The sequence below is a fragment of the Manis pentadactyla genome, chromosome 14, assembly GCF_030020395.1.
Source record: "Manis pentadactyla isolate mManPen7 chromosome 14, mManPen7.hap1, whole genome shotgun sequence".
Lineage (NCBI taxonomy): Eukaryota > Metazoa > Chordata > Mammalia > Pholidota > Manidae > Manis > Manis pentadactyla.
The window spans coordinates 66,213,881-66,228,983 of record NC_080032.1 but is presented as its reverse complement, the minus strand read 5'-3'; the positions used below and the strand labels follow the sequence as shown (position 1 = coordinate 66,228,983).

Sequence of the window (15,103 nt, the reverse complement as noted above, 5' to 3'; positions counted from 1 at the left end):
TCTATAGCTTTTCTTCTTCCTACCTAATCACAACCTTTAAATAGAACTCATGCCACATGTCGAATTTACCGAGTAACATAATTCTTCCAAGTGGTAAAGACACCTCAAGACAAATGCTGGACATAGAAGCCACAGGGCATAAATATGCAAAGAAGTAAAAAGCTAACCTTTTCAAACAATAAGGCTTCTCTCTCACTTACCAACTTCACATTTCCCTGTATGGCCCCGGAAGATGACTGGTTAGCCAGAGACGGGTAAGATTCCTCAAGGGAGGAACAACCTAAGACAGGCACAGTCGCAGGGGGGCCATCAGGTGAGAAATTGGGGAGCAGCAGAGGTAAGGCTTAGAACCTCCCCCCTCATGTTCTGAGAGAAATCTTCTACATACATGGATGTTTATTGCCCTCATCTAGCTCGGATTAACACATAGTCTACAGGCACACACCTGATCATCTACATTTGCTCTCTTACAACACTAAACTCTGTTTTCTACCTTTATCTGGTATCTACCTACCACTTCAGCATTTTATTAAAAATAATAATAATAGAGAAATGTGGTATCCACATATAAATCAAGTTTAAAAATCAAATGAATATTCATATTTGAACTGACTGTGTATAGTTCATAATGCATGAACAAAACCGAAAGCTTCTGTGATGACTGCCCTTGCACTGTTCACCATGTAACTTATTCACTGTGTAAGAATTTGTTCTCCATGTAAGAATTTGTTCGTTATGCATCAGAAGATTGGAGACTGACGAAAATTAGGCTTGGGGTGGATTAATGATTGTGCATTGAGCATTGACTCCCTTATACAGAAATTTATTGTTGTTAACAACTATTTGATCAATAAATATGAGAGATGCCCTCACAAAAAAAAAAAAAAAGAATAATAAGCAAACACCTTTTTGGCCTCCTCCCAGCTTAAGAAATAAAATAATACCAATGCAGGAAAAATTCCCAATAGAGCACAGCCAGGCCCGGAGACAGTCATTATCCTGAATTTGTCATTGCAATTTCCATGGATTTCTTTATAATTTTGCTGCATATGTATCCCTAAATAGTATTCAGAGTTTTTACATTTTTCATCTTTAGATAAACAGTATCATACTTTTGAGGATTCCTGAATCTTGTTTTCCTTCCTGTTTACTTGCTTTTTGTGTTTTAAGTTCCACATTGTGCTAATAGGAATCCCCTATATGGTGCCTGTAGTTCTAATTCTTTCATTTTCATTGCTTCATAATATATTACAATGTATGAATAGGTCACAACTGATATAGAGAGCCTTTCCTCAGGGATCTTTTCTTGTCTGTTACTTGTTCTTGCAAACCATGCTTCAATGAATACTAAGATACATGTCTCCTTATGCAAGTATATGAGTTCCTCTAAGTTATAGCTGGAGAAGTGTAATTGCTGATTAGTAGCCTAAGCATATCTTCCACTTTGCTAGATACTACTCTCCATATTATTCTCCAAAGAGTAGTTTACTTCCTACAGCAGTGTAAGTCAATTCCCATTATTTCACACCCTTTCAGTATTCTAAAGATTACTGTTTTGTTTTGTTTTTCTGATTTAACGAGTGCAAACTCCATTATCTCATGTGATCTGTCATCATCACAAGGACAGGCTTTACAGAACATGTAACAAACCCCACGTAAGGTCTGGATAGCATCAAAAATAGGAAATTACCACAACAATTACCAGTGGAGAACTTGCTCTACTATTTCTCTCTCCCACCAACACCCAAATGCAGCAACCATTTGAAAACTTAGATAGCTATAGGCTCCTGGCCCCAGCAACATTATCTGTCTTCACGTGGCTGAAACAAATGACATTCAGATTTATATAAAAGGAAAAGCATTGAGACAAGGTTCAAGAGACAATAAATGGATGCAGCCTCACTTCAGCACTGGCTTGGGTATTTTCACCTTAAATACGAATATGTGCTCCCTTAGTAATCTCCTTTTCTCATCTACAGACAATTCTGCCCACTGGACACGACCTCAGAAACCTGAGGCACCAGAGGGGCATTTATACCCACCGCAGGCTCCCTCCGCTGAGGTGGAGATGACGTCCTACGCGCTCCTCGCTTACCTCACGGCCCAGCCCGCCCCGACCCCAGAGGAGCTGACCTCTGCAACGCACATTGTGAAGTGGATCACAAAGCAACAGAATTCCCACGGGGGCTTCTCCTCCACCCAGGTCAGGGGTTTGCCAGAACCCTTTACTACAACTTCAGGTAGTAAAGCGTTGAACAAGATAGAAATGCACACAAGAAGGAAAAGTGAAGATAAGAATAACTTGAAATAAGGAAAATATTATTCGTATTCAGGGACAGTGAGAAAATAAGGGAAAATAAAAGTCAAAGAAGGTTAAAAAGAAAATGCCTAGAGTTCTGGCACCCCTTCACTTTCACAGTCTCCTCTTTTCAGTAACAACTCTTCTTCTCTAGAGAAACACTGGGGCACTAGGACCCTATACTCAGTGGTCACAGCAGAATGAATAAAATCTACCATTCTTTTAGAAATTTGAGGAGTCCCTTTCAGACTATACCCAGGAAGCTACTCAAAAGCCACTCTTTCTCCTCACAAATCCCTCCAATCTTAGGTCTCCCTTAACTTGCTTCTTTTAAAACCGACACATTTCATTCCTCCACTCTCCACCTCTTAATACACATTTGTTCATCAAGAGCAGGAAGAACTTCTTTATTTAGCCAACTATTTGAGCCTAACTATGTCATCTTGTATCTTTAAAGACTCATCAATACATACACAGCAGGAAGTTTCATCTTCAGAGAATTTAGAGGTTAGCATATAAACCCTAAGAGAGAGAGATAACATGCCAAAATGATGTGCCAATCTTTACCATTGTATTTCATCTCTTATTTTTCCATATAATGGAAAAAGACTGAATAATTTTGTCAGTCCTTAGAAATCTATTATTTCAAGAATGCCATCCAGGTTCAGTGTCTATGAGAACTGAGAATATGACATACCAGGGGGAGTCCAAACTCCCAATTTAAAAAAAAAAAGGAGAGGAGAAAATTCCAACAAATCCAGGAGGTGATTATCATTGTTCATCTTTTATTTCCTGTGGAGAAACTGAAGCATGACCCTGATCGTGGCTTCAGAGGGCCCTGGGCCCTCTCACGGCACTGACTTCAGCAGCAGAGTAGAGTTTAAACTGGGGTGAGAACCAGCCTGAACTTCGGTTGGGCGGTGGCAGATACAACCATAGTTGTCCAGTGAGACCTCCTAGGCAAATAGCCACTGCCGAGAGATGATTCCTATTCACATTCCAGATCCCACTTACATTGATTAAGAGAAAAGGATCAGTTTTCTGAAAAATAAACTCCTAGGGCATATATCCAAGGCAGATAAGGTGGATGGTATGGTTCTGTCATCTGTCTAAGGATTATAATCAATCCTGAAATTAGAACTAATACGTAAGTAGTGAGGGAGACAAGAAACGCAATCAAAGCCCCTTTTGCGGCAGTACTCGTGGGCCTTTAGGTCCCCACAGGGTCACCATTCCCATCTGTGTCTTCCAGGACACGGTGGTGGCTCTGGATGCTTTGTCCAAATATGGAGCAGCCACTTTCACCAGGACCGGGAAGCCCACACAGGTGACCATCCAATCATCAGGGACATTTTCCCAAAAATTCCAAGTGGACCACAGCAACCGCCTGCTGCTACAGGGGGTCTCACTGCCAAAGGTGCCGGGAGACTACAGCATGGCGGCTACAGGAGAAGGGTGTGTCTACCTGCAGGTAAGGCTCCTGGGGCCGATGGGACAAATGGTCCACATAACCTTTTGTACCAAAAAGTCCTAACTCAGCAAATGATGGGGCAAATCAGAGAGAGAGCTGAGGAAGCCAGGAGAAATCCTGGGGAAGAGAGCAACACAGATGTCTTTGATGTTCCACAGACATCCTTGAAATACAATATTCTTCCGAAAAAGGAAGAGTTCCCATTTGCTTTGGAGGTCTGGACTCTGCCCCAAACTTGTGATGGACCCAAGGCCCACACCAGCTTCCAGATCTCACTGAATGTCAGGTAAGACCTCTGACTGTATCACCTGATCCTGGGCACAAGTGTTCTCACTGGAGCTGCTCATTAAGCTGAGCAGTATGACAAAAATGTTTACACTACCTTTACTGAAAAAGCAACGTGTCCTGTTGTTGATATAGGATTTCTCAGTGATGGGGTTTACATCGTACATCCCCTGGCTCCAGGAGCTGTTTTTGTCCAACTTTATTATTTAAAGGTTATTAATTCTCCTCAATAGTAACTAAATAGCATTACTCCTTACTGCTGATCTGAATTCATTTAATTCCAATATTATTGATTCATCCAGTTTTTACTCTATTGTAATGAAATTCTATATTTTACTTGCTCTATCCAGGATAGAAATGAAGGATTTTTGTCAAGTGTGAATAGAAGTATGGACTCTCTCATTAGAATTCCTAGTGGCAATAGATAAATCTCACTATATACAAAATAATCAATTTGAGGGGAAATACATATATATGCAGCAATATTCAAAGAGCTACAGGGCTTTAAAAAAATGTGTCCACAAGAATATTCTCAACTTGTTGGGGACACTATTCAGGAAAAATGTTAAAATATATGCAACAAATAACGGGCAGAGGTTAGAGGGCTCAAGCCCAGCTATGCCTAACTTCTAGAGCTTTCTTAAAACACAGATCCCAAGAATCTACACAGGTGAGATGCTGATTCAGTGGGTTGAGGGTAGGGCCTCATCTCTGGCTTTCACAGGCTCCCTGAAGACTCTAATGCACAGCTCATTTTGCAAACCACTTTGGTAGGATATTTAGGGAGACTTCCATGTACCTTTCAAGGCTGTTGAGTGCTTCCTATGTACATAGAAAAAAAGAGAATATTTAATGACACAGAAAACCCTAATTCCTTTCTTCCCTGGACCTTCAGTTATACTGGGACACGTCCTGCCTCCAACATGGTGATTGCTGACGTGAAGATGGTGTCTGGCTTCATTCCCCTGAAGCCAACAGTGAAAATGGTAGGTTTATTTTAAGCCCAGGAGGTCCTGTTTATTTAATGTTTTATGTATCTCCAGAACTAACACTATATTAATATTCAAATACTATTAAATCAACCTCTATCAAAGACATACTTTCTCCAAACTCAGGAATATAATTTAGCATGTTTCTATGGAGGCTTTGATGGTTTTCTTTTTTTCCTCATTAAACTTTGTTTTAATGGATCTCAAAATTCAGTGGCAGATTTTTTGTCAAGTTGTTTCCATTAAAAAGTACTGATTATAAAAACTAATAACTTTAAAGTGCCACACCCACAAAAAAAACGAATGATCCACAAAACATTCTCTTTTCCTTCAGAAGGTTTTGCGATGCATTGTTATCATGGACCAGTTTTTTACTATTGGACTTAATTGTTCCATTGAGACAAACAGTTCTGAGGCCATTCTTCTACCACTGATTAAGACTGGAGTGGTAGATACGTGTTAGGAATGATGTTTATTCAGCCATCTGAGCTTCCTGGGCAGAACTGGTGACCTTACCAGCCCCAGCAACCCTCTTGTCCGCTGATGGACACGCACTGCAACCATCTGTGTCATGTGACAAACAGCAGTCTTCTAGGAGCCACACCTCCTAGGAAAACGATGTTAGCAGGTTCCTGCTTTCCTGGAGCTTAGAATTTTAAGGAGATAAAGTGTATATACATGAACCAGCAGGAAAAACATATGAAAACGACAGATTAACATAAACTTTTAAGTATTATCAAATTTCAGAGAAAAATGAGATTGCTATAAATAAGAGTAGGCCAAAAAAGTGAAAAAAACAAACAAAAATGCCTCTTTCAGGAAGGAACAGAATGGGAATTGAACCTTGAAATACGGGTAATTCTCAAATTTAGGATAATTAGTTCCCTTTTCTTCAGATAAATCAAATTTACACAGAGGTCATGTGTCATATTAAATATTAATATGATTATATATAGTTATTTAATGTAATATACATTAATATAAATATTAAAATATTAAATCCTGCATCCCAATTATCTTTAATTTTTAATTTTACCACATCTTCTTTACTTACAAAAATCATTTGAAGAAATTTTACCCTCAGGCTTAATTTGGTAATAAAAATTCTTTTCTCTGGCTTCCCCAGGGGTTTCATCTGTGTATTAACATTTGTGATACCTTAATTTTCCTCAGCTTGAAACAGCAAAGCATGTAAACCGAACAGAAGTCAGCAACAACCATGTTTTGATTTACCTGGATAAGGTGAGGTCTGCTCCTCTAGTTGCCAAAAATAGTAGATAATAATCCCTTTGAGGTAGCTATCTGGGAAGTGACTGAAGGCATTTTGGAGACATCAATTCCATGCTAAAAATTTGAGAATTCTCATATTCACTCCAGTAAAGTTCTCCTTTTCTTCTTTATTTATTATTTCATCAGGAACTGTGAGAATAAATGGCTTGTTATAACATTGGGAAATGAATATTTCTGGGACTCTGTAAGCAAGAAATTCTCCACCAAATGTGTTTATTATATCCACAAGTTATTTTGGAGGTAGTAATAAGGAAGTAACCCCTAGGATTAGTCAATTATTATATCATCATATCAACATTTAAAAGGGGAAAAAAACTATCAGTATCAGCAAGGACTTAAACAATAAAATAATAAGGCCAGTCCACAAATAAACCAATCTCATTTAATAGTTGTGCATCATTGCAGTTTACATATTAATGGATATTATAGTTAACAAATTTTATATAACTTAAGGCTGCAATGATCAACCTTTTATTTCTCCTTTGAGTCAACAGAAGTACTTGTACAAAATAGAGAAGTGAATCTGTACCAAATCTCTGTATATTTAAAAATAAACATAGCTATTCACCTCCTATGGATAGATCCATGTAATAGCATTGATGGCAGTTCATGAATTGTTTTAGTGATTTAAGAAATAATTTGGGAAAGTTTTCACCCACTCTGGGAGCTTTCTGCACAATTTAAGGACCCTTGTAGTTGGTAAGTTTTCTTCTCCCAAACAGATGAATACTTAGTCATTTCCTTTAGAGAGGAAAGCTGTCCTGGAAGGTCATTTAATTCCCTTTTGCTTTCTAGGTGACAAGCCAGACACTGAGTTTGTCCTTCAAGGTTCTGCAAGATATTGCAGTAACAGACCTGAAACCAGCCATAGTCAAAGTCTATGATTACTATGAGACAGGTGAGTGTGAGCAACTTGCACATAGAAATTAAATTCCTAATTGCAGAAATTCAGATTTTAGAAATATGTTGGGGCAGTTTCTTACACAACGGCTCTCATCATTTTGTCCCCACTAAACTTGTTCTCCTCTTGGTTCTATATACACATTATAGAAACTACCTACAGTATAATAAATCCACTACTGACACAAAACATGAGTAGGATATGTAGCTCTCTTTTCTTCAGATAGGTCAACTATATATAGGACAGGAGTTCAGGATAAAGGGAAACATACTGTATTTGAAAAGTTAACAATATAAGGTGCAAGCAATGCATCAAATGATGCTGAGGTTTCTGATGTGATTCTTCCCATAATAAATATTTTTGCACTGACTTGTATCCCTTAGATGTTCACTTTCCCTCTCACTTCACCTGATTTTGTTTTATTTATTCAGATGAGTTTGCAATTGCTGAGTACAATGCTCCTTGCAGCAAAGGTAAGCAATTCATACTCCTTTCAAACGCAGTCAGAACCCCTTCAGCTTGTGCCTCAAAGCTCCTCCATAAAATTCAAGCTAAAATGTTTTTTCATAGACATGATATTTCTCACAGTACAACTGTTATAGACAAATGTACTTATTGAAATAGGACCACTGATGGTCAAACCTCAGACAATTCCTAGGATTGATTATTGGATAACTATAAGTAACGAATCTCATTTCACACTACATCGATTGGGTTTCCTTGGGCACTATACCACCCAGACCTAAGGGAAGGGATAGTCACTGCTCAGAAAACCTAAGTCCATCTTTATTTTCTATTCTTTCCACTATAACAGATCTTGGAAATGCTTGAAGACTGCATCAATGAAAACTGCTTTGCTGGAATCCCTGTTTCACAGACTCGGTTCTCTGTGGAAGAAAAGGGTTTTGAGCTCTAAAGACTTGATGAATAAACCTTTTTTTCTGGTCAGTCTCAATCACTGCTTCCTCACTCTTTCAATAAACACTTACTACATTTCCATATGACTCCCGACAGAATCCTGAGATAGAAATGTACAGCCGTCAAGGGCTGAGGGACTTCAGAAAATGCTAACAGTCACAATGATGTTGGCTTCAGTAAATTTCATGTAGAGGCTGCAGGGTAAAGAAGACAGTACTGGATTAGGAACTAAGAGAGTGTAAAGTGTCTTTGGTTGGGGGAATACCCTAAGAAAAGGCCAGAGTGGACTTTATGAGAAAATAAAAGAATGACTTGGCTGGAAAATATTTTCCACATCAAAGAGAAATAATGTATTCACATATCCATGTACAAACTTGGACAGGTTACATTACATTGGGAGACAGCATAATTAATTGGGATTTAAGTGTCTTCAGTTAGAACCAAATCTACCATTGACACGAAAGATCAGTCTGTGAACTGGGGGTCTCAGTTTCACTAAAGGATGCAGACTGAAATTTTTGAAGGGTTGGTACATGGAGAAGCAAGCTTTCTTAAAGGAAAAGAATATACAGGACTCAAAGCCCAAACAGGATATACTGGGACATCTTTTTTCTGGAACTTGGAGACAAGATCAAAGGATAGAAATGAACTCAAGGAGTATTCAGAGGTAGGAATCAGAGCTCCCACAACATCTAGTATCTACATTTTCTTTGTGATAAGTATCAAAATCATTTATTATATAAATAGAGGAGCAGAAACTTCAGGAGTTAACAGAGATCTCTGAGGTTGTCCTAGGAGTCCTAGTATTCATTTGGTTTAGTTTAACAGAAGTCTGGATGGTATAAGTTAAGAACTCTACAGGACTTCTTTGAAGTTCAAGCATCTTTAGCTCTGTCTTCAGGCTGGGCAAAAATAAAAGATGAAAACTATCACTTTTGTGCCAGGTTCTGCTCTCAGCTCCTCACAGGTATTAATGTATCAACCCTATGATACAGGTATTATTGGAACAAGTGAGGAAACCGAGGCACAGCAATGTAAGGCCCACAGTCCCTCAGCAAGTAAACGGCAGAGCCAGAATTCAATACCAAGAATCTGGCTTCACAGTCCACACTTAAAATTTTCAAACCATGCTGTCTCTCCAAACTACTTTAGATAAGAAGTCCAGGAGAAAATATGTTTCAGAGCTAAATAAACATTATAATTAAACATCAAACCAGAGCATGGAACATAAAAAATTAGGAGTATGGCTAAAGGAAACAAGCCTACAGAATTCTAACTAATTTTATCCCTTAGTTCCCCTCCCTTTCTGTTCATTTGGTATCCTGACCACAAATGTATTTGAAGGGTATACTTGTTACAAATAATTAGTTGAATCTCCTGGACCAAAAAGATTCATTCCCAAAACATATACTGACTACCTACTATGTGTCAGCCACTGTATTTAATGCTATGATACAAAATTGAACAGTGGGGTTCCTCACTTAATGAAACTCACTGCAGAGTAAAAGAAAAAGACACATATTTGGATCACTGTAATACTACAAGGCAGGTACTACAAACTATTCATTACCAGGATGGACTGGAAAGACGATGGCTGCCTCAAGTTTTGAAGTACCACATCCAAATTCTGAGATGACCCTGAGCAAGGGGCCTAATTATAATTGAAAATAGTTTTGCCAACAGTCTGATAGCATGGGAATCTTGGAATTAAAATTGGGTAGAATTTTATAGAGTGATATGTCTTCTACATATTTTGTGAATTAAGGTTTATTTTTTCTGTGAAGGTATATAAGACATGAGAGAGGATCAGTAGAGTTTTGTATTTTATTCATATTTTATTTTGAAATATAATAAGCTGCATTTTCTATGTATGCCTCACCACCAAATTCATCTTTCCCTACGTTGGGCCAGTTGGTCAGAGGAATCCATTTGCTCAGGACACTTAGGTGGGTCTGACAGGAATTCAAAGAGAAAGAAATAGAATACTTGAATCTACCACATAAGGATAACTTTTAAATTTATTTAGACCCCATTGATAAATCAAGACTTAATCCTGGCAGATTAGAGTGTAACAATTCATATAGTAATTGAGAGGTGAGAATTCAGGATATGATATTAGTAAACACTTAAACAATAGTAAGATACATAGAGGAAACAGAATGAGGAAGAACTCTATATATCAATTCAGAAATATCTCCAGGATGATATTGTTAAAAGAAAACAGTAGAGCACAGAACAGAGTACATACTATGGACTCTTTTATGTAATAAAGGGTAGGGAAGGAAATAAAGTGTCTGTATTTTTTGCATTTACATAAACTTAGCCTAGAAGGATGTACACCAGAGGAGGGAAAAAAGTAAAAAGCATTTACCTGCCTATAGGAACAAGGAAAAGTAAGTGGAAATTTTCAAGGATGACAAGGAGATCACTTAGTGAATACCACTTTCAATTATTTGACTATTGAACTATGTGAACATATGTTACTATTGTGAGAATTAAACTAAAAACCAATAAACAGAACCTTAAGACTAAGAATATGGAATTAAGTACCTGCCAATTTGTATAAGGAGAAAGAATACTTTTTAAAGCACAGTTAAAAGTTCCTTACCTCATTATCCATATTTGGTCTGCAGGGAAAATGGAAGTTCCATAGCCAGGATCTTCACCTGACCCTAATATACTTGCCCACTGCATGCATGCAGTGATGTAATAATTGGCCTGCTGCACAGGCACATGCTTACACACTGTTGGCAATGAGCCATAATTGTCTGTGTTGCTGTATCAAGAGCTCCACCCAGAGGCAGAGGCTGAGGGGGCTTGTGGACTTCCTGGATGCAGACATGATTCTAGTGTAAAACCTGCCTCCATGAGAATAAAGCTTGGTGTCAGACCTTTTACCCACAATTTTCCATTGTTGTTATTCGGTCTCACCTAAGCCAAAGTGAACTTGCAGGGAGGCTGAAACCCTCCAGCACTACAGGTCTTAAATTCCAAATACTCTTCATATATTGCTTTATGAAAAGCATTTCTTGCTTTTCCTTCCTTTTTCCCTCTTCTTCAATTTCTCCTCCTTTCCCCCAGAAGTTTACCTCTTTCTCCTCAGCCTTTGTCTACTTAAAAAGATAAGAAATTAGTTCTTTAAAAACAAATAAGTCATGTTCGCCCTGATCCATGAAATATTCCTACAAAGAAAATCTAACACTTTTATTCCAGGAGATGATAATTCACTTCTCTACATATTTTTAATAACAACAATAGTACTGATTGCCAACATACTAAGGCTTGGAGAGATTAAGACATTTTCCCAAGGTTTCACAGTCTTGTTATGATGTCTGTAATTTATTTTAAGTAATTTAGCATAGACAGTGTGATATTATTAGGCATGTTTAATTAGTAGAAGCTAGTGCTCTGGAATGTGGCCTGGGATCAGGATTTTTTCAAAGCTGCTCAAGTGAGTTTAATGCACAGCCAAGGTTGCAAACACTGCCCTAAGCTGGTTCTCAGGGTGGTCTCCATACAAGCAGCAACACTGTCACCTGGGGCAACATGATAGAACCCCAAGCCGGACCTACGGAGTCAGAAACTCCATTGGTAGAGCTCAGCAACCTGTTTTAACAAACCCTTCCAGGGACCTCATGTGACCAAGCTAAACTTCAGGGCAGAGAGTCAACAGCCCTCATTGCACACTAGAACCACCTGAGGTTTTTGGTTTGTTTTATTTCACTAATGCAATGGTTCCATGCCCAGATATTAAGATTTTATTGTTCTGAGACAGGATCCAGGCAGTAGTAATTTTATTTAATTGATTCTACTATACAGATAAGGATGAGAGTCACTGCTTTGTGGATAGTGGTTCACCTAATCAATAATTCATGTTCCAGATAGGTGCTTCTAATCTAGTAGTTCCAAATTTTACACATTAGGATCAGCTACAGAGCTTTTAAAAATATACTCAAGCCAGAGCACCAACACAAGTGCCTGATTTAAGAGGCTTGGGGTGGGGAAGGTATATAGCTATCCCAAGCTTGCAGGTGAGAGTTCCTTTTACTGGAAGTTGAAAACCACTGATCTAATCAGAGGCTGTGGTCCAGCCAGCTACCAGGAGTACTTCAATTTTCTTTATATCCTATCAATAGAGGCTGTCTTGCCAATGGGTTTCAGCCCCAGACAAGTTCATTGTGGATTCAGTGAGACTGAGGAATGACAATGGAATGTTCTTGGGGTGAAAGGGTTTATTACCTGGCTTTGTTCTCCTGGCAATAGGTCGAGCACTAGAATTACATCTGCGTCCAACAGTCTTACAGGTCTGTAATCCTCCTTCATCTCTGCCTCCACCTCTCTGCCCCCCACAGCCATCTCAAGCTCTGTCCTCAGCACTGCCACCACACCAGTCTCTGATCTCCTGAAGCCATGCCATCCACAGCACTGGGCAGAGCTCTTTATATAGAGTCAATAACAACATATTGCCCACACATGTGTAGTGAGCAAGCCGACTGGGCCAGGTGAGAATCCTTTGCTAATGTGAGGAAAATGAAATTTCCTATGGCCAGGATCCTCACCTGACCCTAAACTACCTGATAATGTAATTGGCCTACTGCTAGGCTACTGCTTCCACACCTGCTAGCAATGAGCTACTACTGACTGAGTCACTATATAAAGAGCTCTGCCCACTCTGGGTGGAGCAGAGACAAAGGTGGATTATGGACCTGCAGACTGTTAGATGCAGACATGATTCTAGTGCTTGAGTGCTCAACCTATCACTGTGAGAATAAAGCCAAGTATAAACCAAACCCTTTTACCCCAAGAACGTTCTGTTGGCATTCCTCAGTCTCACTGAATCTATAGTGAACTTGCCCGGAGCTGAAATCCTCAGGCAAGATAGCTAATTACCTTAATAAATGTACAATGGGTTTTCATTGGTGAAATTATTGGCTTTTATTCAGCCTAATGGTTGGAAATGAGTTCTCATTTGTGAAATAAATGGTAATCAGATATGTTAATGGCTAAAACTGAACCGTCTCAGAGGAGTGGTTTTCCAGTGATCCCTGGATTATCAGCAACAGCAATGTTACAAATGCACAGTATAGACCTCATCCTAGACTTACTGAATTAGAAATTGCAGTTCATGTTTTAACAAGTCTTTTAAGTGATTCTGAAGCATATCAAGCTTTGAAAACTAAATGAACTAGAAACTAATGAACTGCTACCACAAATAACCTAACAACCTCACCAGACTGGAAAAGGCCAGTTCATAACATTTGACACAATTGAACAAGAATGTATTTATTTCAATTATGAATCAAGAATAGGACAAGTGTAATATCTAAGAAATAAACCTGGAAGCTGAGAAGTCTTGTCATCCAGTCTTGGTTGCTGTTGTATGAAGAAAAACAAAACCAAGAAACTCTAAGGATTATTTAGAAATGCATCCTCACTACTAGATTATTCAAAAATTGAAAGAAAAATTGGGAGAAGAAATGGGACTGGCCTTTAAAGGAGAATGATAGATTCTCTTGCAGAAATTTTGTCTGAATTTGGTTGACGCTAGAATGCTCAGGAAATATGAAGAAATTAAAAGTACAAAACAGTGAGGTTCATCCAAATTATAAACTACTGGAGAAGAAACATTTCTTTATGTTAATATAAGCAGACCCATTGCCCAGATGAGTATGACAAGATCTAGTTTCCAAAAGAAAGATACTCATGGAAAATACAGAATTAAGGAGTAAGAATTTGATATAGGACATGAGGTTGGAGACTTAAAAATTTACAAAAGGTTTGAGTTTCAAACTATAAATCTCATAAAAGACTAAAGTTACGTACCATAAGAACCCAAGAGAAGGAATGGTGTGGTCATTGTGTTTGAACAGCTTGAAAATGATGGTACTCCAGTGGTACAAAATGGAAATGCACCCTTGGTGCACAGATTTAGGTGTGAAATACTATTCTCTTCTAAAAGAAACCATGGCTGATACCATTTCTGAGATACAGAAGATACAAAATGAGTCTGGGGAATCTTTAAATGCCAGAAAATACAGGAGCTTCCAAGATTATTGGGGCCATGAGAAAAAGACAAGAAGTCAACTTGAGAGATCCCAAAGTATAAAATTACAGTAATTTGAGCAGCTAAAAGAAAAAAAAAATGGCCATAGAAGATATCACAGGGAAATCACTAATTAACTTTGACAAACCCAGGTCTTTCATATTTCAGGCAGAGTACTAGGAAATTTTTCAGAGCAATTTTTCCACCAGTTGCAGTAGATCCCAGATGTTTAAAACTTTAATAAACATTTGTTATCCAATTATTTCTAAGACATCAGAATCAGAGACATCAGATTCTGGAACCTATCATAATGTGTCCACATCAACAGGGAATAGACCAAAGATTCCAGGGTTAATGATAACAATATCAGGATTGGGAGGACTCAACAGAAATTGTGAAATTCCACTTCTGAGTGTCTACTACAAAGACATACCCTACATGTAAACCAGGACATGTACACAAGAATGTTCATTTCAGCATCATGTCACTAGAAAAAAACAGAAACCACAGTCAGGATATTAAAATGGTTAATGAAATGTAATATTGTACAATATAATACTATAGAGTAAAAAAAAATGAATTAACTGGCTTTTTATACATATCAACATGAACACATGGACCCATACAATTGAGAGAACAAAACAAATTTGAGAACGCTTACATTTATAATGTTATCATTTATATAGAAAAACACAGAACAGCATTTTGTATTTTCTTCTGGTACACATATACACGTAAATTAACAATTTTTTTAAATTGTAAATCTCTCTGGGGAATGTGGAAGAAATCAGTCAAGAGGACTTTCGCTTTATCTGTTTTTTTAAAGCCTGTGTATTACTCCTGCATTTTTAAGAGAATGGAAAGACAACAGTCTGGAAAGAAAGTAAATTACTAGTGCTCACCTCTG

At 38.1% G+C, this 15,103-nt stretch overlaps 1 protein-coding gene across 1 annotated transcript in view; it reads left to right on the top strand.

Moving 5' to 3' along the window:
• The window catches only part of A2M (alpha-2-macroglobulin), a 36,763-nt gene extending 28,573 nt beyond the window's left edge, over positions 1–8,190 (top strand). Inside the window, exons 29-36 of the mRNA XM_036909902.2 lie at positions 1,980–2,203; positions 3,552–3,770; positions 3,929–4,056; positions 4,951–5,041; positions 6,218–6,286; positions 7,130–7,232; positions 7,667–7,708; positions 8,050–8,190. Of these exons, the coding sequence (XP_036765797.2) occupies positions 1,980–2,203; positions 3,552–3,770; positions 3,929–4,056; positions 4,951–5,041; positions 6,218–6,286; positions 7,130–7,232; positions 7,667–7,708; positions 8,050–8,066 (893 nt within the window). The 3' untranslated portion in view covers positions 8,067–8,190. The remainder of the gene's footprint in view (positions 1–1,979; positions 2,204–3,551; positions 3,771–3,928; positions 4,057–4,950; positions 5,042–6,217; positions 6,287–7,129; positions 7,233–7,666; positions 7,709–8,049) is intronic.
• The last annotated feature ends 6,913 nt before the right edge of the window (positions 8,191–15,103 follow it).